At 44.7% G+C, this 19,922-nt stretch overlaps 1 protein-coding gene across 1 annotated transcript in view; it reads right to left on the bottom strand.

Annotated features, from left to right (window-relative positions):
• Window positions 1-19,616, bottom strand: part of GNL2 (G protein nucleolar 2) — a 48,843-nt gene extending 29,227 nt beyond the window's left edge. The window contains exons 1-4 of the mRNA XM_083173564.1: window positions 19,440-19,616; window positions 12,978-13,062; window positions 2,937-3,031; window positions 2,581-2,720 (exon numbers count right to left, since the gene is read on the bottom strand). Of these exons, the coding sequence (XP_083029690.1) occupies window positions 2,581-2,720; window positions 2,937-3,031; window positions 12,978-13,062; window positions 19,440-19,503 (384 nt within the window). The 5' untranslated portion in view covers window positions 19,504-19,616. The remainder of the gene's footprint in view (window positions 1-2,580; window positions 2,721-2,936; window positions 3,032-12,977; window positions 13,063-19,439) is intronic.
• Between the last annotated feature and the right edge of the window lie 306 nt (window positions 19,617-19,922).

Genomic DNA, 19,922 nt, shown 5'->3' with positions numbered 1-19,922 from the left:
GCAGGATCTGGTCACGGAGGTCCGCCTAGAGTTTCATGGGCATGCCCACAAAAACAGTGGGTGTGCCCATGGAAACGCTGGTCCGACATCTGCGAACACAAGTGTGTCCCTGCCTGCTTGGGGCAGCCAGACGTCTTCACATGGATGGAAAGCCTCCATCAGAAAAGTAATTATAGGCTTACTTTTCTTTACGAATAGAGTATACGTTGCCTAGCAAGCATGTCTGAATCAGGCCCTTTGTTCTTTCTACTACGGATACCTGTCAATATTCCTAACCATTCTGAATTCCTAACTCCCCCCATGGCTCATGATGTGTCCGGATTAAAGGAGTTTCTGAACAATCAAGTTCCAAATAATCGGTGTTCAACTCGTATTTCAAGACAAGCCACAATAAATTGATAAACAGAATGGTCCAACAAAAATCATGAACTTTGTCCTCATGTTCTTACATAGTGTCTGATTTGGGTTTCAGACAGACAATCACTAGTCCAGACAGTCAATAGATCGACACCAAAAGTAATGGTGTGTACACACTTGTATAATGTGCATGAGATTTTGACTATATAGTCAAAATCTCATCTGGATTGCATGCAGATTGTATGGGTTTTAACCCTTGCGCTCCCGATGCGCGCTCCCGTATCGCAGCCAGAAAGTCTTGGCTGCATAGTGCAGATCTGCACTGTATAGTCTAAATTGTATGCAGATAGTCTAAATTCTATACATAGTCTAAATTGTACACACCTTAAATTGTATGCAGATAGTCTAAATTGTATATATTGTATGCAGATAGTCTAAATTGTAATATAGTCATGATTGTACATGATTGTGTTTGACACACCCTGAGGAAGGATTTATTTTTGAAACGCGTTGGTGTGTGCAGAGGGGGATACAGGTAGCTCCTTGATAAGACCCTTTCCGTCGGTCCCACCGTCCTCCTACTCAATCCGGATGAGAAGGAACTTGTGTGGATATTGTCTGGAGCTCTCTGTCCCTCACTCTCTTTTTAATTGATTTTATTTGTATTCGAAATACACTTTTTTATACAATAAATTACCCCTTTTTTGGAAATTTCGTGGCTTGGAGTTGGGAATCCTTTGGGCTGGCTGGAATACGACAAAGAAACCCCTATGTGAACATAGGGAACTGATACCAGGTCAGTACTATCTGATATAGAGTGTGTGTTTGACATCGAGCATTGAAGTCTTGAAAGAAACCTTGATGTGCACATAGGGACCTAACATCAGGTCAGTTGTAAATTCCCCCAGCTTTAATACAAGCAATAAGGACCTAGTGGATTTGAACCTGTTAAAGAAACCTTGTTTTGCACATAGGGACCAACACCAAGGTCAGTGTGGTTCCCATAGGGCATAAAGCTTTGAACATTTAATTGGACCTAACCAGCGCTGGGAAGATATCCTCTATTGTGTTTTCTTGTTTATGATTGTACAAGTGTATACACACCTTTACACATGCATTTTTTTTATAACGGACTTCATACTTTACAACCCACTGGGCATAGAGGGAGAATAAAATAGTTTGTCGACCACAGTGAGGGGACGTGGTACACTTATACGGTGTCCATATTCACATATGGATTTTTCATGTCAACATTTTTCTTGTGTCGTTACTTTTGTCGCGGTCGCACTAATGCATGTCTAACTTCTGGTGTCGAGCTATTGATTGACTAGTCATTGTCTGTGAGCTATACCACACCCATCTGATTCAGAGTAGTATGCTATACTGTTATGTATGCAGTTGAGAGAGTATCAGTAAACTGTACACGTGTCAAAGTCAAACTGCACAAGGCATGCTAACGATGTCAATCCTAGTGAGGATTAACAGTCACGTAGTGTTTGAGGAAGGTAATTGTATGTGGCAGAAAAAAAAACGCAGGCATGGCACAACTGTTTTTATAGGCTTGTCATAAGTGCTAAAAAAAAAAAAAAATACAAACATGATATTTATAATACATACTGTGTTATAAAGATCTTCTTTTTATTATTTTTTATGTGTGTGGGACACTGTCGGTTGGCTGGGCGGCAGCAGGAGCTGTGCCTCCGGCTGCCAATTGTAAACTGAAGGAGCAAGGGGCGGGGATAAGCTGCAGGCAGAAACAGAGGCTGCTGCAAACCCAATTGAAAATTAATGTAGAAGCTACACCTGTCCCTGTGCCTCAGTGACCGGGACGCCGACCCTGTCACTGACAGACTGATCCGATGTCCTGCTGCCCAGTGTCCGTCTGACACTGACAGCCTACTCATCATTACAAGTTTGATGAGCAGGCTGGCAGAGGCATGGTCAGCGGCGGTAGCGGGCATCAGCGGGAGGAGTGCGGGTGCTTCACCAGCCACCAACCTCACCGCACGTCGCTTAGCTCAATTCCTGTGACCATTTTGCATAACCATAGAGTCAATCATTGTAGTGACAATTGCTACATATTTGTAGGCAGTCACTTGGATCTGAAAAGTGCCTTAACAGAAATCCAGGCATCTGTCATTTGCATATTTGGTGTATACAGGTTCGCAGCTGCAAAAGCATACAAATCTTTCATTAATGTACAAATGCCCAAAAATAACTTACATGGGGTTTTGTCCGATCATAGAGAAGAGACATTGGAAGTTTGCTCTGTTTCATCACCACCTTATATGGATCTTTCATTACAACATCCATTTCATCTTGGAACTTTTGTAAGGAAGATTGTTTAATCACACGAGTATTTCCTAATTTACAGAATAGAGAAAAAGATTCTGTATTAGTCAATACTTATTACCATGGTGTTAAACAGATTTCCTGGACTTCCCACTTAATGTATGAATACTGTCACCTAATTAATTGATAATGAGGCAACTGCAAACATTAATGGGCAAACCTGGAGCAGAAAAACTATGTACCCAATGGAAGAGGAGGGTCTGCAAAACACAGTAAAGAAAACTCACCAAACCATTTGATATTGGGTTCCACCCGAGCCACAGTGCCAGATGGGACAGAGGATTGATTTTGCAAAGTCTTAATCACTTTCCCACGGTTATTCCTGAAACAGAAAAACTAAGTCAGACCATAAATATTGCTACCAACAACAAAAATTGCTTCAAGGCACACAGATGCAAGCCAAGATAGAGCTTTACAACTTTCACTAATGGACAGGAATGATAAAAGAATTATAATGGCAAATGTCACATACAAAAAGTCAAATCCATTTTGACAATCTGACACTGAATAGGTTGGAGCAGAAAGCCGGTATTTTAACATTAGAGAAGTTGGACGCTTGGAACTTTCGACAATCAAAAGAAGTGAAAGAGGTTTGATATTCTGATAGAATGCAACAATCGGAAACATGCAGATTGAGGGATACGGTCATTGGGTCATCAGCATGATGGTAGACAAGCATTAGGTCGACATGACTTAAGGTCGACAGGGTTTTTTTTTACTTTTTTTTAGCAAAAATGTGCCGACAGGCGGAATTTCATGTCCGAAGTACGGCGAGCGCAGTGAGCCATGCAACGGGACATGGTGGTACGTTTCGGTGTGGTGGGAGAATAAAGGGATTTTTGTAAGAACTTACCGTTCGAATCCCTTTCTCTGATATGGTCCTGGTGACACAGCTCAACACTGGGATGTAGGAGGGTCCGAAGGAGCCAGGCACCTATCCTAAAGCTTTAGAGGGTAGGCTCCTCCCCTACTGCATCCCTGGACTCTTCAGTTCAATCTTTCAAAGCCACTGGAATACATTAACTCAGTACAAACGCCTGCACATATTATATGCACATTTTATAACAGAAACTGTTAACTTTTAACCATTTTAACATGAACTTCTGGCATACTTACTGAGCGTAAGGGAGGGATCGCTGTGTCACCAGGACCATATCAGAGAAAGGGATTCGAACGGTAAGTTCTTACAAAAATCCCTTTTTCTCTTTCAATGGTCCTGGTGACACAGCTCAACACTGGGACGTTCCAGAGCCGGTCCTTTGGGAGGGTACGCTCAGGTCTGCAGCTCTCAGCACTGCTCGCCCGAATGATGCGTCCTCCGACGCGAACTCATGGAATCTATAGAATTTGGCAAATGTGTGAACAGATGACCAAGTGGCAGCTCTGCAAACCTGCTCAGCTGTGGCCCCATGTCGGACCGCCCAAGAGGTGGCAACTGACCTGGTGGTATGCGCATTTATTCTGGCCGGTACAGGCCTACCCACTTTGGTGTATGCAAAGGCTATCACAGAACGCAACCACCTAGCAATGGTCTGCTTAGATGCAGGCCAACCAATTTTATGTACGTCATACAGTACCAATAAAGTGTCAGTTTTCCTAACACTCTTCACTCTGTCCACATATATGCGTAAGGCACGCACAACATCCAAAGTCTTCAACTTGTCCCTTTTCTTGGAACCCTCTGGGGGTTGAAACACAGGTAGAACTATCTCCTGATTTAAATGGAAGGCAGAGACTACCTTCGGTAAAAATTGCGGCACTGTTCTCAGAACAGCCCTGTCATCGTGAAAAATTAAGAAGGGAGATTTGCATGACAAAGCTCCCAGCTCTGACACCCTTTTAGCAGATGCTACTGCTAACAAAAACACTAGCTTCCACGTGAGAAACTTAAAGTCAGCCGACCTTAAAGGCTCAAAAGGTGCCTTCTGAAGGCAATCCAAAACCAGTGACAGATCCCAAGGTGCTACTGGTTGCTTGTAAGGGGGTTTCAGTCTGGATACCCCTTGTAAAAAAGTTTGAATCTCCGGTAAAATGGCAATTCTTTTTTGAAAATAGATGGACAAGGCCGAAATCTGCACCTTCAACGACTGAAGGCTTAGGCCCGAAGAAAATCCATCTTGTAGAAAATCTAACATTTTTGATAATTTGAAGTGAGATGTGTGAGCTTTTTGCCTCTCACACCATCTAATATAAGTCTTCCAGACTCTATAATAATTTGCCGAAGAAACAGCTTTTCTGGCTTTTATCATAGTCTGCACTACTGCATCAGAAAATCCTTTCTTTTTTTAAAATGGCGGTTTCAATAACCAAGCCGTCAAAATCAATCGATCGGAATCCAGGTGATTGAATGGGCCTTGTCTTAACAGGTCTGGTCTCAGAGGTAGACGCCATGAATCCACTGATAACCTCTGAAGCCTCGAGTACCAAGACCTCCTTGGCCAATCTGGGGCCACAAGGATCACCGGAACCTTCTGGTCCTGTACCCTCTTCAACAGTCTCGCTAACATTGGAATTGGAGGGAATGCATAAAGAAGGTCTCCCTGCCAATGAGTAGTCATGGCATCCACTGCCTCTGCTAGCGGATCTCTCGTTCTGGCATAGAACCTGGGCACCTGATGGTTGAACCTGGATGCCATTAGGTCCAAATCCGGAGTTCCCCACCTTGCCGTGATCTGGTGAAACACCTGAGGATGTAGGCTCCATTCTCCTTCCTTGAGCTCCTCCCTGCTCAGGAAGTCTGCTTCTATATTCTCCACTCCTGGAATGAATATAGCCGATACGGCAGGAACATTCTGTTCCGCCCATAGGAAGATTCTGGACACCTCCCACATGGCCAATCTGCTGCGTGTACCTCCCTGATGATTCAGATACGCCACAGCTGTGGCATTGTCGGTCTGAATCCTCAAGGGGAGGTTCCTTAACCTGTCTCCCGCCAAGGAAATCACTTTCCAGACAGCTCTCAGCTCCAAGATGTTGATTGGTAACACTGATTCGTCTGCCGTCCACAGGCCCTGCAGCCTGAGATCCAGGGCTACTGCCCCCCAGCCCCTGAGACTGGCATCGGTAGTTACTACCAACCAGTCCCAGGTCTGTAATGACCGACCCCACTGAAGGGAATCTACCTCTGTCCACCATTTCAAGGAGTCCCGAGTGTCCGCGGACAGCACTATCAACTCCGTCTTCATGGTCAAAGTGTTTCCTGACCAGGCTGACAAAATGTTCCATTGGAATACTCGTGAGTGGAACCTGGCAAATTGAAGCGTTTCGAATGACGCCACCATTTTCCCCAGGAGTTTGAGGCACCTCCACACTGACAAGCTCGGAGCTCTGAGAATCTCCTGAACTAGAGTGACCAGATCCCTGGCCTTTATCTCCGGGAGAAATACCCGATGGAGATGGGTATCCAGTATGACTCCCAAGAACTGGATCCTCTGTGAAGGTACCAACTGAGATTTTTGTAAGTTTAAAATCCAGCCGTGAGCCTGCAAAAAATTGATGGCCTCTTTCAAGTGACTTTGAAGCAGGGTTGCTGACTCTGCCTTGAACAGGAGATCGTCCAAATAGGGTATTACTGTGATTCCCCTGAGCCTCAGCACTGCCGCCATCACTGACATTATCTTTGTAAATACCCTTGGCGCGGTTGCTAGCCCAAAGGGTAACGCCCGGAACTGTAAATGCAGGTCTCCTATGGCAAATCTCAACAGCGTCTGATGTTCCGGGTGAATGGGAACGTGCAGATATGCGTCTTGGACATCCATGGACGCCAGAAATTCTCCCTGGTCCAGACTCAGGAGAACAGACCTCAAAGACTCCATTTTGAAATGGTCTACCCATAGGTGAACATTTAAGGACTTCAAATTTAGTATTGGTCTGAAAGACCCGTCTGGTTTGGGCACCAGGAACAGCGTGGAGTAAAATCCTTTCTTCCACTCTGCCCTGGGAACCGGAATTACCACCCCTTTTTCCAAAAGGGAATGAGCCGCTCTCATCAGAGCTGTGCGCAGGAGCGCCTGCTTTGGTATGGGTGTGGGGATGAACCTCTTCGGAGGCCGCCCTCTGAAAGGGATTTTGTAACCCTGGGTAATGATCTCTAAGACCCAGGAATCCTGGTCTAGAGAAGCCCAAGCGTCCCTGAAGTGTGTGAGACGCCCCCCCACCTTTATCCCTGCCGGGCTTATCCCCAGGCAGTCATGCGGAGGGTTTATCCTCTCCTTTAGAGGCAGGCTTCTTATGGAAAGAGCCAAACTTGGACCTTTGAGATTTGCCCCTGGAGGTCTGAAACTTTCCCCTGAACGATTGTCCCCGAAAGGACGCACCACCTCTAGGGGAGGGCCGAAAGGACGGCCTAAAAGCAGCGAATCTGGATGACTGCTTTGTTGAGGAGGCCGGCAGAAAAGTACTCTTGCCGCCTGTGGCTTGTTTTATAATCTCCTCAAGCTCAGAACCAAAAAGTAACTTTCCCTTGAAAGCTAACAATTCTAGGGCCTTTTTGGACTCATTGTCCGCTTCCCAGGCCTTAAGCCAGAGCACTCTCCTGGCATTAATAGAGACTGTGGACACTGGTAGCCATTTTAAGAGCTTCCTCTTCTGCTTCCACCGCATATTCTGCAGCGGCCTTAATCTTTTCTGCTACCAGCAAAGCACCAGGGTCAGCCTGCAGCATGGTGCATAACTCACCAGCCCACTCTATAATGGCCTTAGAGACCCAGGCTGAAGCAATAAGGGGACGCAGGGTAAACCCCACCCCTTCAAAAATAGCTTTGAGGTTTCCCTCGAGCTTTTTATCCACAGAATCCTTAAAAGCTGCACCACCCTGTACAGGCAATACCGTAGCTTTTGATAAATGTGCCACTGAAGCATCCACAACAGGCACCTTTTCCCAGAGTTCAGAATGAGACTCCGGCATGGGGTACAGACTAAGGAATCTCTTAGGCATCTGTAGCCTCTTATCTGGGGTTTTCCAAGCCCCTTCCAATAGTTTCTGTAACCCCTCATCTGAGGGAAAAGTAACAGCCTCCTTCCGCTGTCGCTTAAAAACACCCTTAACAGGGGTCTTATCCTCAACAGACAGTTTTAACGCCTGTTTTACAGCTACAATGAGATCCTCTATACCAGCAGCAGAGGTCTCTTCAAAATCATCACCCTGGTCCCAGGGTGTGTCAGTATACTCTCCTTCCTCCTCCTCTACCACATTAGGCATAGCATAAGACCTTTTAGGGGTCCCTGCAACATCATCCATTTTGTCCAGTATTTCACTGAATCTGTTGATCCCCTTAGCAGTATCCTGCATCACCTGAATAAGTGCAGGATCTGCCTGGGTAAGAGGCAAGGAGCCAGACGACTGCTGAGATGATGGCATAGGTTTCTGTGATTCTACCAGCACATCACTCTGCCTGTCCAGAAGCTGCACCAAAGCGTTTACAGACCTGCCTAGGGCACTGGCCCACGCAGGTTCACTCTGCTCTGCCCTATGGTGTTCACTGCCCATGGGTCTCACATCAGCGCAAGTAATACATAAGCCCCCCTTGGCCATCTGCTCAGGGACAAACTTTTGTGTGCAAACATTGCACGCGCTCAGTGCACTAAGGGCTCCCTCCCCCAAAACCACAGCCTGATGCTCAGACATGATGCAAGTGAAAAATATATATATCTCAATATACACAGTGCAAACAATTGTACAAGCGCTTATACAAAGTCAATGCACCCAGTCACTTAGCTGTCTGTAGGTTTCAACTGCGGGGAAGCGATGCCCAGGAAATCCAAGTCACTCTGCCAGGATCAATTAGCCAGCTCAGCTCCGCTGCAAGCGTTCTGAAAGGCGCCAAAGTCAGAGTGAAGGAAGAGACCAAAAGTCCCTGCTGCTGCGGGGTCCGTGACCTTTTGGCGCCAACCACCCCCAGCTAGCCGCTCCTTAGGTAGGATTTCCTTGTTCCAGTGTCTCCCCCTCAAATGGGGACCACTTGGAACATGCCTGTCACAGCGCTGCTGTCCTCTCAGTCAGGAGCTCAGCGTGTAAGCTCCGCATAAAATGGCCGCCGCCATCACGGAGCGCCTGTCCCCCATGATCCCCACCTAACTGTGGAGCCGGTTTCAGGATGCTCCGGAGCCCAGGCAGCCTCATAAAAGAGGCTAAAAGCGCTGCACAGGGAGGCCAGACAGCGTCTACCCTGTGCACAGAGAGCTGACAGGACGCGCTTCTGTCAGCTCCTGCTGCGCTAGCAGTGTGAGGATTCACTATGAGAATCCTCACACTGTGCCTACCTAGCTAGGGTAATAGTTAATAAAATAATAAAAAATCCCCTAACTACTCTATTTCTTCGGCTGCTCCCGCAGCCCTTTAGAATAGCACCCACTCCAGTGGGCACCTAACACGAACTGAAGAGTCCAGGGATGCAGTAGGGGAGGAGCCTACCCTCTAAAGCTTTAGGATAGGTGCCTGGCTCCTTCGGACCCTCCTACATCCCAGTGTTGAGCTGTGTCACCAGGACCATTGAAAGAGAAAAAATAGTGCATGGCAAACACAGCGATTGACCAACTGATCCACACCCCAGATTGAATAGGCGTAAGCAATTCAACTTTTTTTCCCAGGCAAAAAACACACGTTACCACCTAAACTAAATTATCATCCGGGATTGAATAGCCCCTAAAATGGATCCAGAACGGTCTTCAGCTAGTTTCTTAATGCTAAAACGCTGTCTATTTAGGGGTATGGGTCATTAGGCCATTATTACATTGTCTAGTTCGTCAGTCAAGAAGGGCATAAAAAAGGTTGACATGCAGTAGATCGACATGATCAAGAGGTTGATGTTAAAAAGTTCAACAAGTTTTTTCGGTTTTGGCTACATGGACGCTGTATAAGTATACTTTTAAGCTTTAATAAGTCATTTTTTAAATATTGTAAGGTTTTATGGGAAAATAATTGTCAGTTAAGTGGCACAGAGCACATGGAGCAGGGCAGCAGCAGCGATACTAGGCTGATTAATGCCGTGCTATAGTGCAAAAACGTAAAAGACTAGTCCAGAAAGCAGAGAGTGTTTTTATCATTATTATTTTATTTTTTATTATTCATTGTTTATTGTTCATATGTAAATGATGCATCTCAACTCTTTTAAGCAAATACTGTTCACACAGGTCATTCAGTAATATTAAAATTGTTTGTAAAAATCATCCAATCTGTCAATCCATTTTTAATAATTATTATCTTTAGCGCTGCTACAGAACTCAGTTCTGAACCCTTTTTGCTTTTCCTAGTTTATCGGGTATAACTAACCCGCGAGAGCAGCTGCTACCTTCAACACCACCCATATCTTGCACCCTTTGGTGAACACCTCCACACGGTGCTCACCAAACCCCTTGTCTTTTTTTTGTTTATAGCCTATACCCTACACTACAGCAACAACCTGTGCTGCAAGCACTCTCCACAGCAATACATGCTGTGGGACACACTGCGTGACAGCAAGCATCACCCTCAGCCTGACTGTTTGGCAGACTCCAAACCTGACCGTCACCATCATGTCTGCTTCCAACAACTGGTCCAATAAGGAGGTACGAGCGCTCCTGCAAATCATGGCCGATGAGAATTGGTGTCAGATGACCGGCACCATTAGGGACGCGATGGTGTATCGCAATATTGTGGAGATACTGGAATCCAGAGGAATCCATTGCACGCAATACAGGTTGTGAATAAATGTAAATCTTTACAGAAGCAGTTCAGCAAAGGGCATGACCTGAAGCGCAAGTAAAGCATGAAGTAGAGTGAAATGCATTAGTGGATCCGGTACCCCTGGAATCAAGGAGACTTTGAGCCAGCTCATAGAAATACCCACTGATTTATTTATTTACAGTTTCTTATATAGCGCAGCATATTCCGTTGCTCTTTACGTCTCACATTCTATCCATATTGGTAGACGCAAGGAGCACTCACTCGTACCTGTATGGATAAAATAGCCCAGGTGCCACTGGCGTCAGAGCGGCGGGTGAAAGACGCGGCTCTGCAGCATCAAAGGTTACAGCAGACGCCAAACATGAGACGACCGCTGCCGCATGTGAGAGACGCGGCAGCCCAGACTGACTACAAATGCCGAACTCAGGTCAGTTCTCCTTATCTGGCGTCCATCTAGCGGGTTGTAGAACGGAGGATATAGCCCTCCTGCCTCCCTGCTCATACATCAATGCCCAAAGCTGCCAATAATACTGGAATCTGCAAATCTGCTACAGTTAATTACAATAACGGACATTGCTCTGGCTGGTGCCTTGCGTGTCAAATGCGGCTCAAGCTATTACAGCTCACATCTGGGCGTGCGTTCCAACCTGCGGACCACAGAGACCACATACAATCGTGCCGCTTTGACTCAAGGTAAACCTAAGCATTAGCACTTTAGCAATCCATATAGGCTGCTTACTTAGATACATATTATGTAGCAATAAGATGTAGAATTACTTATCACTGATCAGTGTGACATTGTGGGTATAAATAGTGAGGCACTAGACCCTGCATGTTATCTTGACAAAGGTCCCAGAGGCGGACCGAAACGTCGATGCCTGTTCCTTCTGCCATGCTGCCTGATTAAAAAGTATCTGTATCACATTGAAGACTGGCGAGTGACTCCATTCTTGTTACTATACATCCAGTGGACTCCTGACTGGGTTTCTGCCCCTGGACTGTCACTCCAGCAAGTTATTTTACACTGATGAGAGTGACATAGACGCCAAGGAAGAAGCAGCACTCCAACGATTTTGATAGTAATTTCTTATTTCAAACAAGCAAACTATAGCAACGTTTCAACACAACGTGTCGTCATCAGGCTAAATTACAAATGACAATAGCATTCCTTATATCCCCCCTCAAACTCACCAGCCCGCCAAAAAAACGCCAATGCCGGTAAACAGACATAAGTGACATCATCAAGGTGAGACGCTAGCAACGAGTCATACACAGAAGGACGGGTTGCCATAGGGACAGCGGCCGCCGTACACAACCAGTGCGAGCGCGGCCGCTATGGAGTCACTTTTGGACGCCCACAATGACCACATATGCGGCTACCATGGAAATGCCAGCAGACGCACTCAGCATGCATGCGCACCGCTACCCTGAACCCCCAGTTAACAGTGAAAAAAATGCAATTGTAATATAACAAAAATACATAACAAATATACTGAAGGCAAGCAATCATCCTGGTCTGTCAATAGTAGTACTAGCTTGTATATCTTATAAAGTCCATACTAGGATAAAGCAGCAATATTGGTAGGTCCGCTAACTATAAGGCTTAAACTGCAGCAATACACTAACTATGCGGAACAACTTCCTACAAAGGTGGGCAAAACAGCCACCATACCTGAGGAGTTAACTACCTTAATAAGACCGCTAACATATATCATTGGCGAGATGTTGGTACCAATCAGTACCGGGAGTACATGGCACCATATTACAATATAATATACATTGGGGGTGTGGAAAAACTCACAAACTTTAAAAAAAACATCAAAATTTGGAAAACATTAAGTAGAAGTGACAGGTAGGTCTAAATACATCATGGGAGATACCTGTACAAGGATGCTCAATTATCAAATATATAAAGATGCAAATCACACCAATCATCACAGGGAACAATAGGGGCTGCAGAACTGCCCTACAGAATTAACAAATTCAAATCAGTGAGTTTAAGCCTGCTGATTCATTCAGTCAGTCCGTGAGTATCGCACTAAGTGGAAGCATCTTTCTTTCCCCCCATTCAAAGACACTTGGAAATTATTTTACTGGCATTCTAGTGGACATCCCTGTATATTTATCTATATATGAGAAATTGGAATAATATGATCCCAGGATATATTTATTTTATACATTTTTATTATTAGTTATTTATTTAATTAAATATAGGTTATAACCCTTACATAAAAAATAGGTGGCCACCTAAATCATATACGAGCATTAGCTATTTATTTCTTATTTGATTGTTTATTGAACTTTGATACTTTTTATAATTAATACTTTTTATAATTCATAAAAAATAATAATTGATTCAAATTGTGTGAGACAGTGATTCAGTCATATTGCACTTCATAGAATATTAGCGCAGACATTGTTTTTTTTCTCTTGATCTTTTTTTACTAAAAAGTAGCATTATTTGCAATGCAATACAAGTATGACACACAAGTAGACTGAATCTATACAATGTAGCAGCCACAGCTTCTTCAAAGCTATATTAACTTATAAGTTTTTATGGACATAGTGAAGAGAAATATTGCACAATAAAAGAAACTAAACTTACCGCCGCTCTTTCTGGCGGTACATGTTCAAACGCTTGATAGTTGCCCGGTCTCTCATGTTGTGGCCTCCAGCACCTTTCACACGATCTAAAAGGTAATATAAGCATTTATAACTGATTATTGCTGAAGTGTTTATGTATTTCTTAGGTGCTGAAGACTTAGGCGCCATAGAAATAAAACAAGTATATTGTGGAAGGCAAATATTCATACTCTTGAGATTTGGGCAGCATCATAATTTAACCCTTCAAGTGCCAACAACTGTACGACGCGCAAAATATCAGCTAAAAATGCCACCATCGCTCAAGCTTGTTATATAAAAATTTAAATAAAAAAAGTTGTGCAGAAAAAAAAAAAAAAGATGATATTTAGTATATAAAGTATGGTCATTATAGTGAATAAAAAGTTTGCTTACCAATTTTCACACCAATTTTGACAAATTCACTTAGCACTGAAAGGGTTAAAAGAAATTCTAATTCTAAGACTAATACATAATGGCATTTCAGAGCTTGTAAACACATGTAAGGAACCATGTAAAACAGTGGTGTCAAACTCATGGCCCTCCAGCGGTTGTGGAACTACATGTCTCAGCATGCCCTGCTACAGTTTTAGCAATCCATTATATAAAACCTGTGGCAGGGCATGCTGGGATGCGTAGTTCCTCAACAGCTGGAGGGCCATGAGTTTGACACCACAGATGTAAAAAAAGTACTGTACTTGTGTAGTTTCGCGGCGCCCAATATATCGGATGCGATATCGGCCGATATATCGGATGTGATCCTAAGCGATTTTTCACTTGTTCATAACCCCACTATCCACTACGCATGGAGTTGATTTTATATAGTGTGGCGAGGGCAGTAATCCGCGTCCCCTCGCAGGGCTTGCCACGCTGCGCTCACCTCACTATATAAAATCAATGCCATGCGTAGTGGCTAGTGGGGTTATGAACAGGTATTTAAAAAAAAAAAAAAAAATCGCATAGGATCGCATCGATATATCGGCCAATATCACATCCGATATATCGGCGCCGTGAAACTACACAAGTACCGATAAAAATACTCCTCACAGTAGGGGTCCTGGTAACTAGACACGGATTCCGCAATGCTTATACCCTTTGTACGCCGCACCTCGGACCTGGGTAATTCCCAGTCTGTTATCGTACCCGAAGTCGACCAACCCGGAAATTCGACCCAGGTAATAAGATGGGTTAAACCCAGGTCGCCCCCTGTATAATGGGTTTAAATGTGAAATCCCCAATCCTGGCTCCGACCCAGCTTTGCGATATGAAAGGGGTAGAAGCCAGGTAGGACCCAGGATTTTGGTCGGGCCCTTTTATCCATTCTAATAACACTGGTTGAACTGCTGGTTGGTCAACCAAAGTTATTCAGTTTGGTGCTTTCACATAGCACCTCGACCCAGGTCGACCTGCAATAACCTTGGTTATAGGTGCGATGTGAAAGGAGTATTACTAAAATGTGCGTTTTAGAAGTGAGAGATGTTGCCCATAGCAAACATTTCGATTCTAGCTACCATCTACCATCTTCTAGAACAGGGCTGGGCAACACTGGCCCTCCAGATGTTAGTGAACTACACATCCCAGGATACTTTGCATTAGTTTTGCTATGTGGCCATGCTGAAACTGATGCAAGGCATGCCGGGATGTGTAGTTCATCAACATCTGGAGTGCCGGTGTTGCCCAGCCCTGTTCTAGAAGGTGCTAGATACATGAAAAGTAGAATTTGATAGTTACTATGGGCAACATCTCACTTGGGATCAAATGTCATTTGTATTTCAGTAAATTGCTGCCATAATCTGGAAATGGACAAATCTGTCATTCAATCTAGGTACTGTGATTGAATCTGTTGCGTATGTTTTTGTCCATTGCAGATTCCCATTTGCTCCCATACAGTACCAGATTTTCAGTCCAATCAACCAACTAGTTGGTTGAAAGTTGGTCTAGTGCGACGGAAGGCAACTGGTAGACTGCAGTTCATCTCCAGACCGCAAACGACAGAAAAGCAGGCGTTCTCTAGATTGTAGATTAGTGAAGTAGCATGGCAGGCATACTGGAATTACGCAGAGAGGCCCGAGGGTCCATCTTTCTTCCCCTGAGATGGTGCCAGTACTACGGCAATTGGTTAGATTAGTAACATGAACGGGCTGATGCAGCATCCCAGGAAGTAACTTATATGGAGGCTAAACCGTAGTTGCCATTTCACACAGCTAAACCCGGTCTGCCTGAGCATGATCAGTGCATGATCAGTGCATGATCAGTGCATGATCAGTGCAATTAAAAAAAAAATGTACTTGTTTCCTAGCACGGCGCCCGTTGGGTCCCATTGCATACCATAACTTAAGGTATGCGATGGGACCCGACCGACCCGATTTTCGGGCTTTAAAGACGTTTCCCGTTCAATTAAAAAATTGGTCGCATCGCATGCCATTATAATGGCATGCGATGCAACGCGACCCGATTTTTACATTGGACCCAATGTAAAAATGCTCCCTGAGACCCGATTTTACATTGGACCCAATGTTAAATGCTCCCCAGACCCGATTTTTAATTGTATACCCACCTTAATGGTTAATTATGTGAAATGCCCCCCCATTGTTAACGCAATGCCACGGTCAACCCAAAGCGTGGCGAGCGCAGCGAGCCCGCAAAAGGCGGCGTTGCGCGTCCTCTGACCTTTTCATACCCCCACTATCCATGTCGGCGTAGAGTTGATTTTATATAGTGTGGGGAACGCAGCGAGCCCGAAACGTGGCAAGCCCCATGAGAGGACGCATAATACGTGTGAAGTAATGCGCGTCCGCTCGCCATGCTTCGGGCTCGGTGGCTCGCCACACTATATAAAATCAACTCCACGCTGACGTGGATAGTGGGGGTATGAAAAGGTCAGAGGACGCGTACCGATGCGCTCGCCACGCTTCGGGTTGGCGTTGATCGTGGCGTTAACAATGGGGGGGCATTTGACATAGTAATTACCCATCAGGGTGGGTATACAATTAAAAATCGGGTCTGTGGGGGCAGTTAACATTGTAATCAGCCATGAGGGTGGCTGTACAATTAAAACTCGGGTCGATTTGGTCGCATCAAATGCGATTTGGTCGCATGCGATGGACCCGATTTTTCGGACCCGATTTCATACAATTAAAATCGGTGGCGCCCTGCTAGGAAACAAGTACTAAAATGTTTTATATTGACCCCCAATTAAAAAACTGAATCATCCCCTTGGAGTTCGATCAATTCAAAGAGATGTTAATAGTGCTAGGAAGGAGGTCCTGGAACTATTAAACTGTCCTCATTGTTAGTTGGGAAATGCCAGTTCTCGTGCCGTAAGCCAGGTGTTTACTCACAAGACCTGAAGTAGAATAGAGCACCACAGCACTCATGTAGTCGGAATAAAAAATGCTGCTAATTGAATAGCACCAGGACCTCTTTCCCAGCACTATTAACATCACATTGATCTGAATTGAGCCCTTGGAGGAATAAGCAACTGCCCACATCATATTGAAAGGGCAGGGCAGAGGGAATTACATCATATTGGCCCTGCTTCCTCTCCAAAATGATCCATATCTACTGTCCCCTCAAATGCCCACAATTGGTTTGATGTGTTGCACTTCCATTGGGACAATTCCATAACTGACTGTGCTGTAATATGCCACAAGGGGCATGGGCTGCCAATGAGGGGATGCAGCTCAGCCGGTGCCACTATTGGGGCCTCAATGTCACTACTGGATTGTGCCCCAGCATCACTGATAGTGGTGGGTATGCGGTTGATACAGATTAGATTGACATTTAATGGTCGACAAAGTTAAGAGGTCAACACAACCAATAGGTCGGCATAGAAAAGAGACATGAAAAAGGATGACATGAATTTTTCAAATTTTTTCCCAAAGAACAGGTGTTCATAATTAACCATCCACCTGGACACAGATGGAGAATATAATAGTGTGCCGAGGGTAGCAAGTTGTGTCGACGTAGACACTAAAAATCAAGAAAAGCTCATGTCGACCTTTTCCATGTCAACCTACTGCTTATGTTGACCTGAGCCATGTCAACCATTTTAAGGTGTCAACCTATGGCCTGTTGACCTATAGTGGTCAATCTTAAATGGGTCGATCCCAAGACCCACACCCTGGTGCTCCTTTTTCATGCGATGCCAGTAAGGGAGAAGGCTGGCTGTTTTAGCTAGGCCCCACTAAAGGAGAAGGCGCATTTTGCCCTTTAAAAATCAGGCAGGACTCGGCACCCTGCTAAAACAGCATAGCACAAGCATGGGCAATCTGTGGCTCTCCAGCTGTTGTGAAACAGCATGCCTTGCCACAGTTTTGCTATTAGGTAATGCTTAAACAGTGGCAATGCATGCTGGGACGTTTAGTTTCACAACAGCCGCAGGTTGCCCATGCCTGACCTAGTATGAAAGCTAAATATGTAAAGTGCTTTAAGTCCTATTGGGAGAAAATTTATATATACTATTGATCATTGAAGTGGCTCAAGTTCAGAATATGGACCCCTGTGAGGTTTGCATAACTAAACTGCTTCATAACATCAGTAAACTTGTTCTGAATATTAGGTAAAGCAGGCATGTCCAAACTATGGCCCTCCAGATGTTATGAAACTACAAGTCCAATCATGCCTTGCCACAGTTTTGCACAGGAATGCTAAAACAATTGCAAGGCATGCTGGGATGTGCAGTTTCACAACAGCTGGAGGGCCATAGTTTGGACATGCCTGAAGTAAAGTAAAGGCCCATAAACACTGGGCAACTTTGAGCTGAAACATCGCCGGGAAAGCAGTTCATCTGCTTGTTATACCAGCAGATGAGCGGCTTTCAGGACGGCTTTGCAAAGCGATCCACTATGCAACACCATCCTCACCCCCTCCGTCAGCGCCGGGCAGGCGGAAAGCCGCTCAGTGTGTATGCACTGAGCGGCTTTCTCCGCAACGATGAACGCGATCATCGCTGTCCATACACGCTGGGTATAGTCGCCCAGTGGTTATGGACCTTTAGGGGTTGTTCCTAATCTATACAATGAACTTGCTGTTGTCATCTGACAAAGGTTGAAGTGTACACAAAAGTATTCACTTTAGTTAACGATATGCATTATAATGACCATCGTTACAGATATTTTCGTGTATATCGTCTAGTATTTATGGACTATATCGTTAATGATACATGCTCCCATGGGTTGATTGCAATGTCCACCATCACCGTTACATGAGGGTGTGGTATAGGGTTCCAACACTCGGGATCCCGTCTGGCCGGACTCAGACAGCATGGCGAGCGCAGCAAAGCTAGGCATACACTAATGCAATTTCTCGCAGCAGTGTATGCCCAGCCAATCACCCTTGAGTTGCCCCTTCGAGGGCAAATGCGATCCATCACAAGTTGTCCTTTAAATTGTGATGGATCACACGCGACACTTGTTCCCCGCCCACCACTGGGAGGGAAGTCTGAGGTTGGACCTGCTTGCCGGTCTGCGCACGGAACCGTGCATCGGACCTCAGAGGACATCACACTGACCCGATTTGGGTTGAATTCTCAGCCTGTTCTGTTGGGAATGGGTGAAATATGACCAAAATGAGTTTGTGGATGAGGGCCTTAATTTGTACCCTGCTTTAAACGTCTACTTCTTGCTAATTTAAGTATCAGATTTGTTTACTTAAGATTCTAAACTAGTTCACGGACGTCCTCAGGCAGTTTCATCACGCAAACATCAGGGGGTCCCAGGTTCTGAACATGAACACAAAATCTATTCTAAAAAAAAGTATGCAAATTTACAGTCAACTATGGATTATAAATGCACAAAAAAGTTCTAATATAGTACTGCATCTAGTTATTTGATAAAGGGAGTTTGTAGTGCGCCTCCGCTCCGTCTCTGTCTGGTGGGGGTGTCTGTAACAGCTGTGCTTAGGGAGACGTTGAGAGAGATTTAAAAAAAAATAAAAAAAAAATATATGGAGTGGTTGTGAGCTCTCCCTTCCAGTCTCCCCAGTAACAAATGACACAGACACCCCCCAGATGCAACATTTCCCAAATGGGACGTGTTCTACAAGCTCGAAACGCAGACTTTGCGGAGTAGAGTTTGTCAGGTTTGGCATTTCACGGTCTGTTATGGTTTTTACCTAATCCCTTTAGACAAAATATATAGAATCCTATCAATTGTTTTATTCCTGCGTCCCCTTGGTTGGGACTATTGTGCTGTTGTAATAATCATTTTAATGATTGACAATGACTAACAAATATATTTAAATACTAATTTAATAAGAAGTTATATGTAATTGCAATTCTTTTCTCCAGTGAAAAGTAAACCCTGTAACAATCAATGACAACTAAAAACTGAGCACTCTGAGCTTTCTGGCCCATAGCCGCAGCAATAGCTACACTGAGCTGCGGATCTGGAGGATCTCATCTGACCCAGCTTCCGCCCTCTCTGCCCGTCTCACTCAGTACACACACCTGGGTTACTGCTTGATGTCGACGGATTAATGGTGCTCCGCCCCTTGAAAGCTGGCTTCACCATGTTGACTTTCTCTGGTCACGGAGACGCACGGAACGGTGGTGGCCAGACAGGTATCCGGGAGTCAAAAATAAAAGCAGCCTGATGTTATAGAAGGCCGCACTAAAGAGAGTGCGAGAAAGCAAAGTATTGTGGGTAAAGCACGCTTCTACTACACGTGTTTGTTCAGTGCTCGGCCGCCATATTTGATTTGGGCTATTTGCCCTTTCATATACGACAGAACGTAAATTTACGAAACTTTACTAAAACTATAAAACTTGTTGTTATAGTGATTCAGTAAATGAATTCGGATTCAGGAATGCAAGTCAGTGCATAGTTACAAACTGACATCAGGAATATGTGCCTGGGAAATTCTGATATTTCGTTACCTGCCCTTCACTAAAAATTCACATGACACAATAGATAAGTACAAAATTCAACAT

This window comes from Crinia signifera, chromosome 2, assembly GCF_055691185.1.
Source record: "Crinia signifera chromosome 2, ASM5569118v1, whole genome shotgun sequence".
Lineage (NCBI taxonomy): Eukaryota > Metazoa > Chordata > Amphibia > Anura > Myobatrachidae > Crinia > Crinia signifera.
Note: the sequence above shows the minus strand (reverse complement) of the source record. Positions and strands in the feature narration are given on the sequence as shown.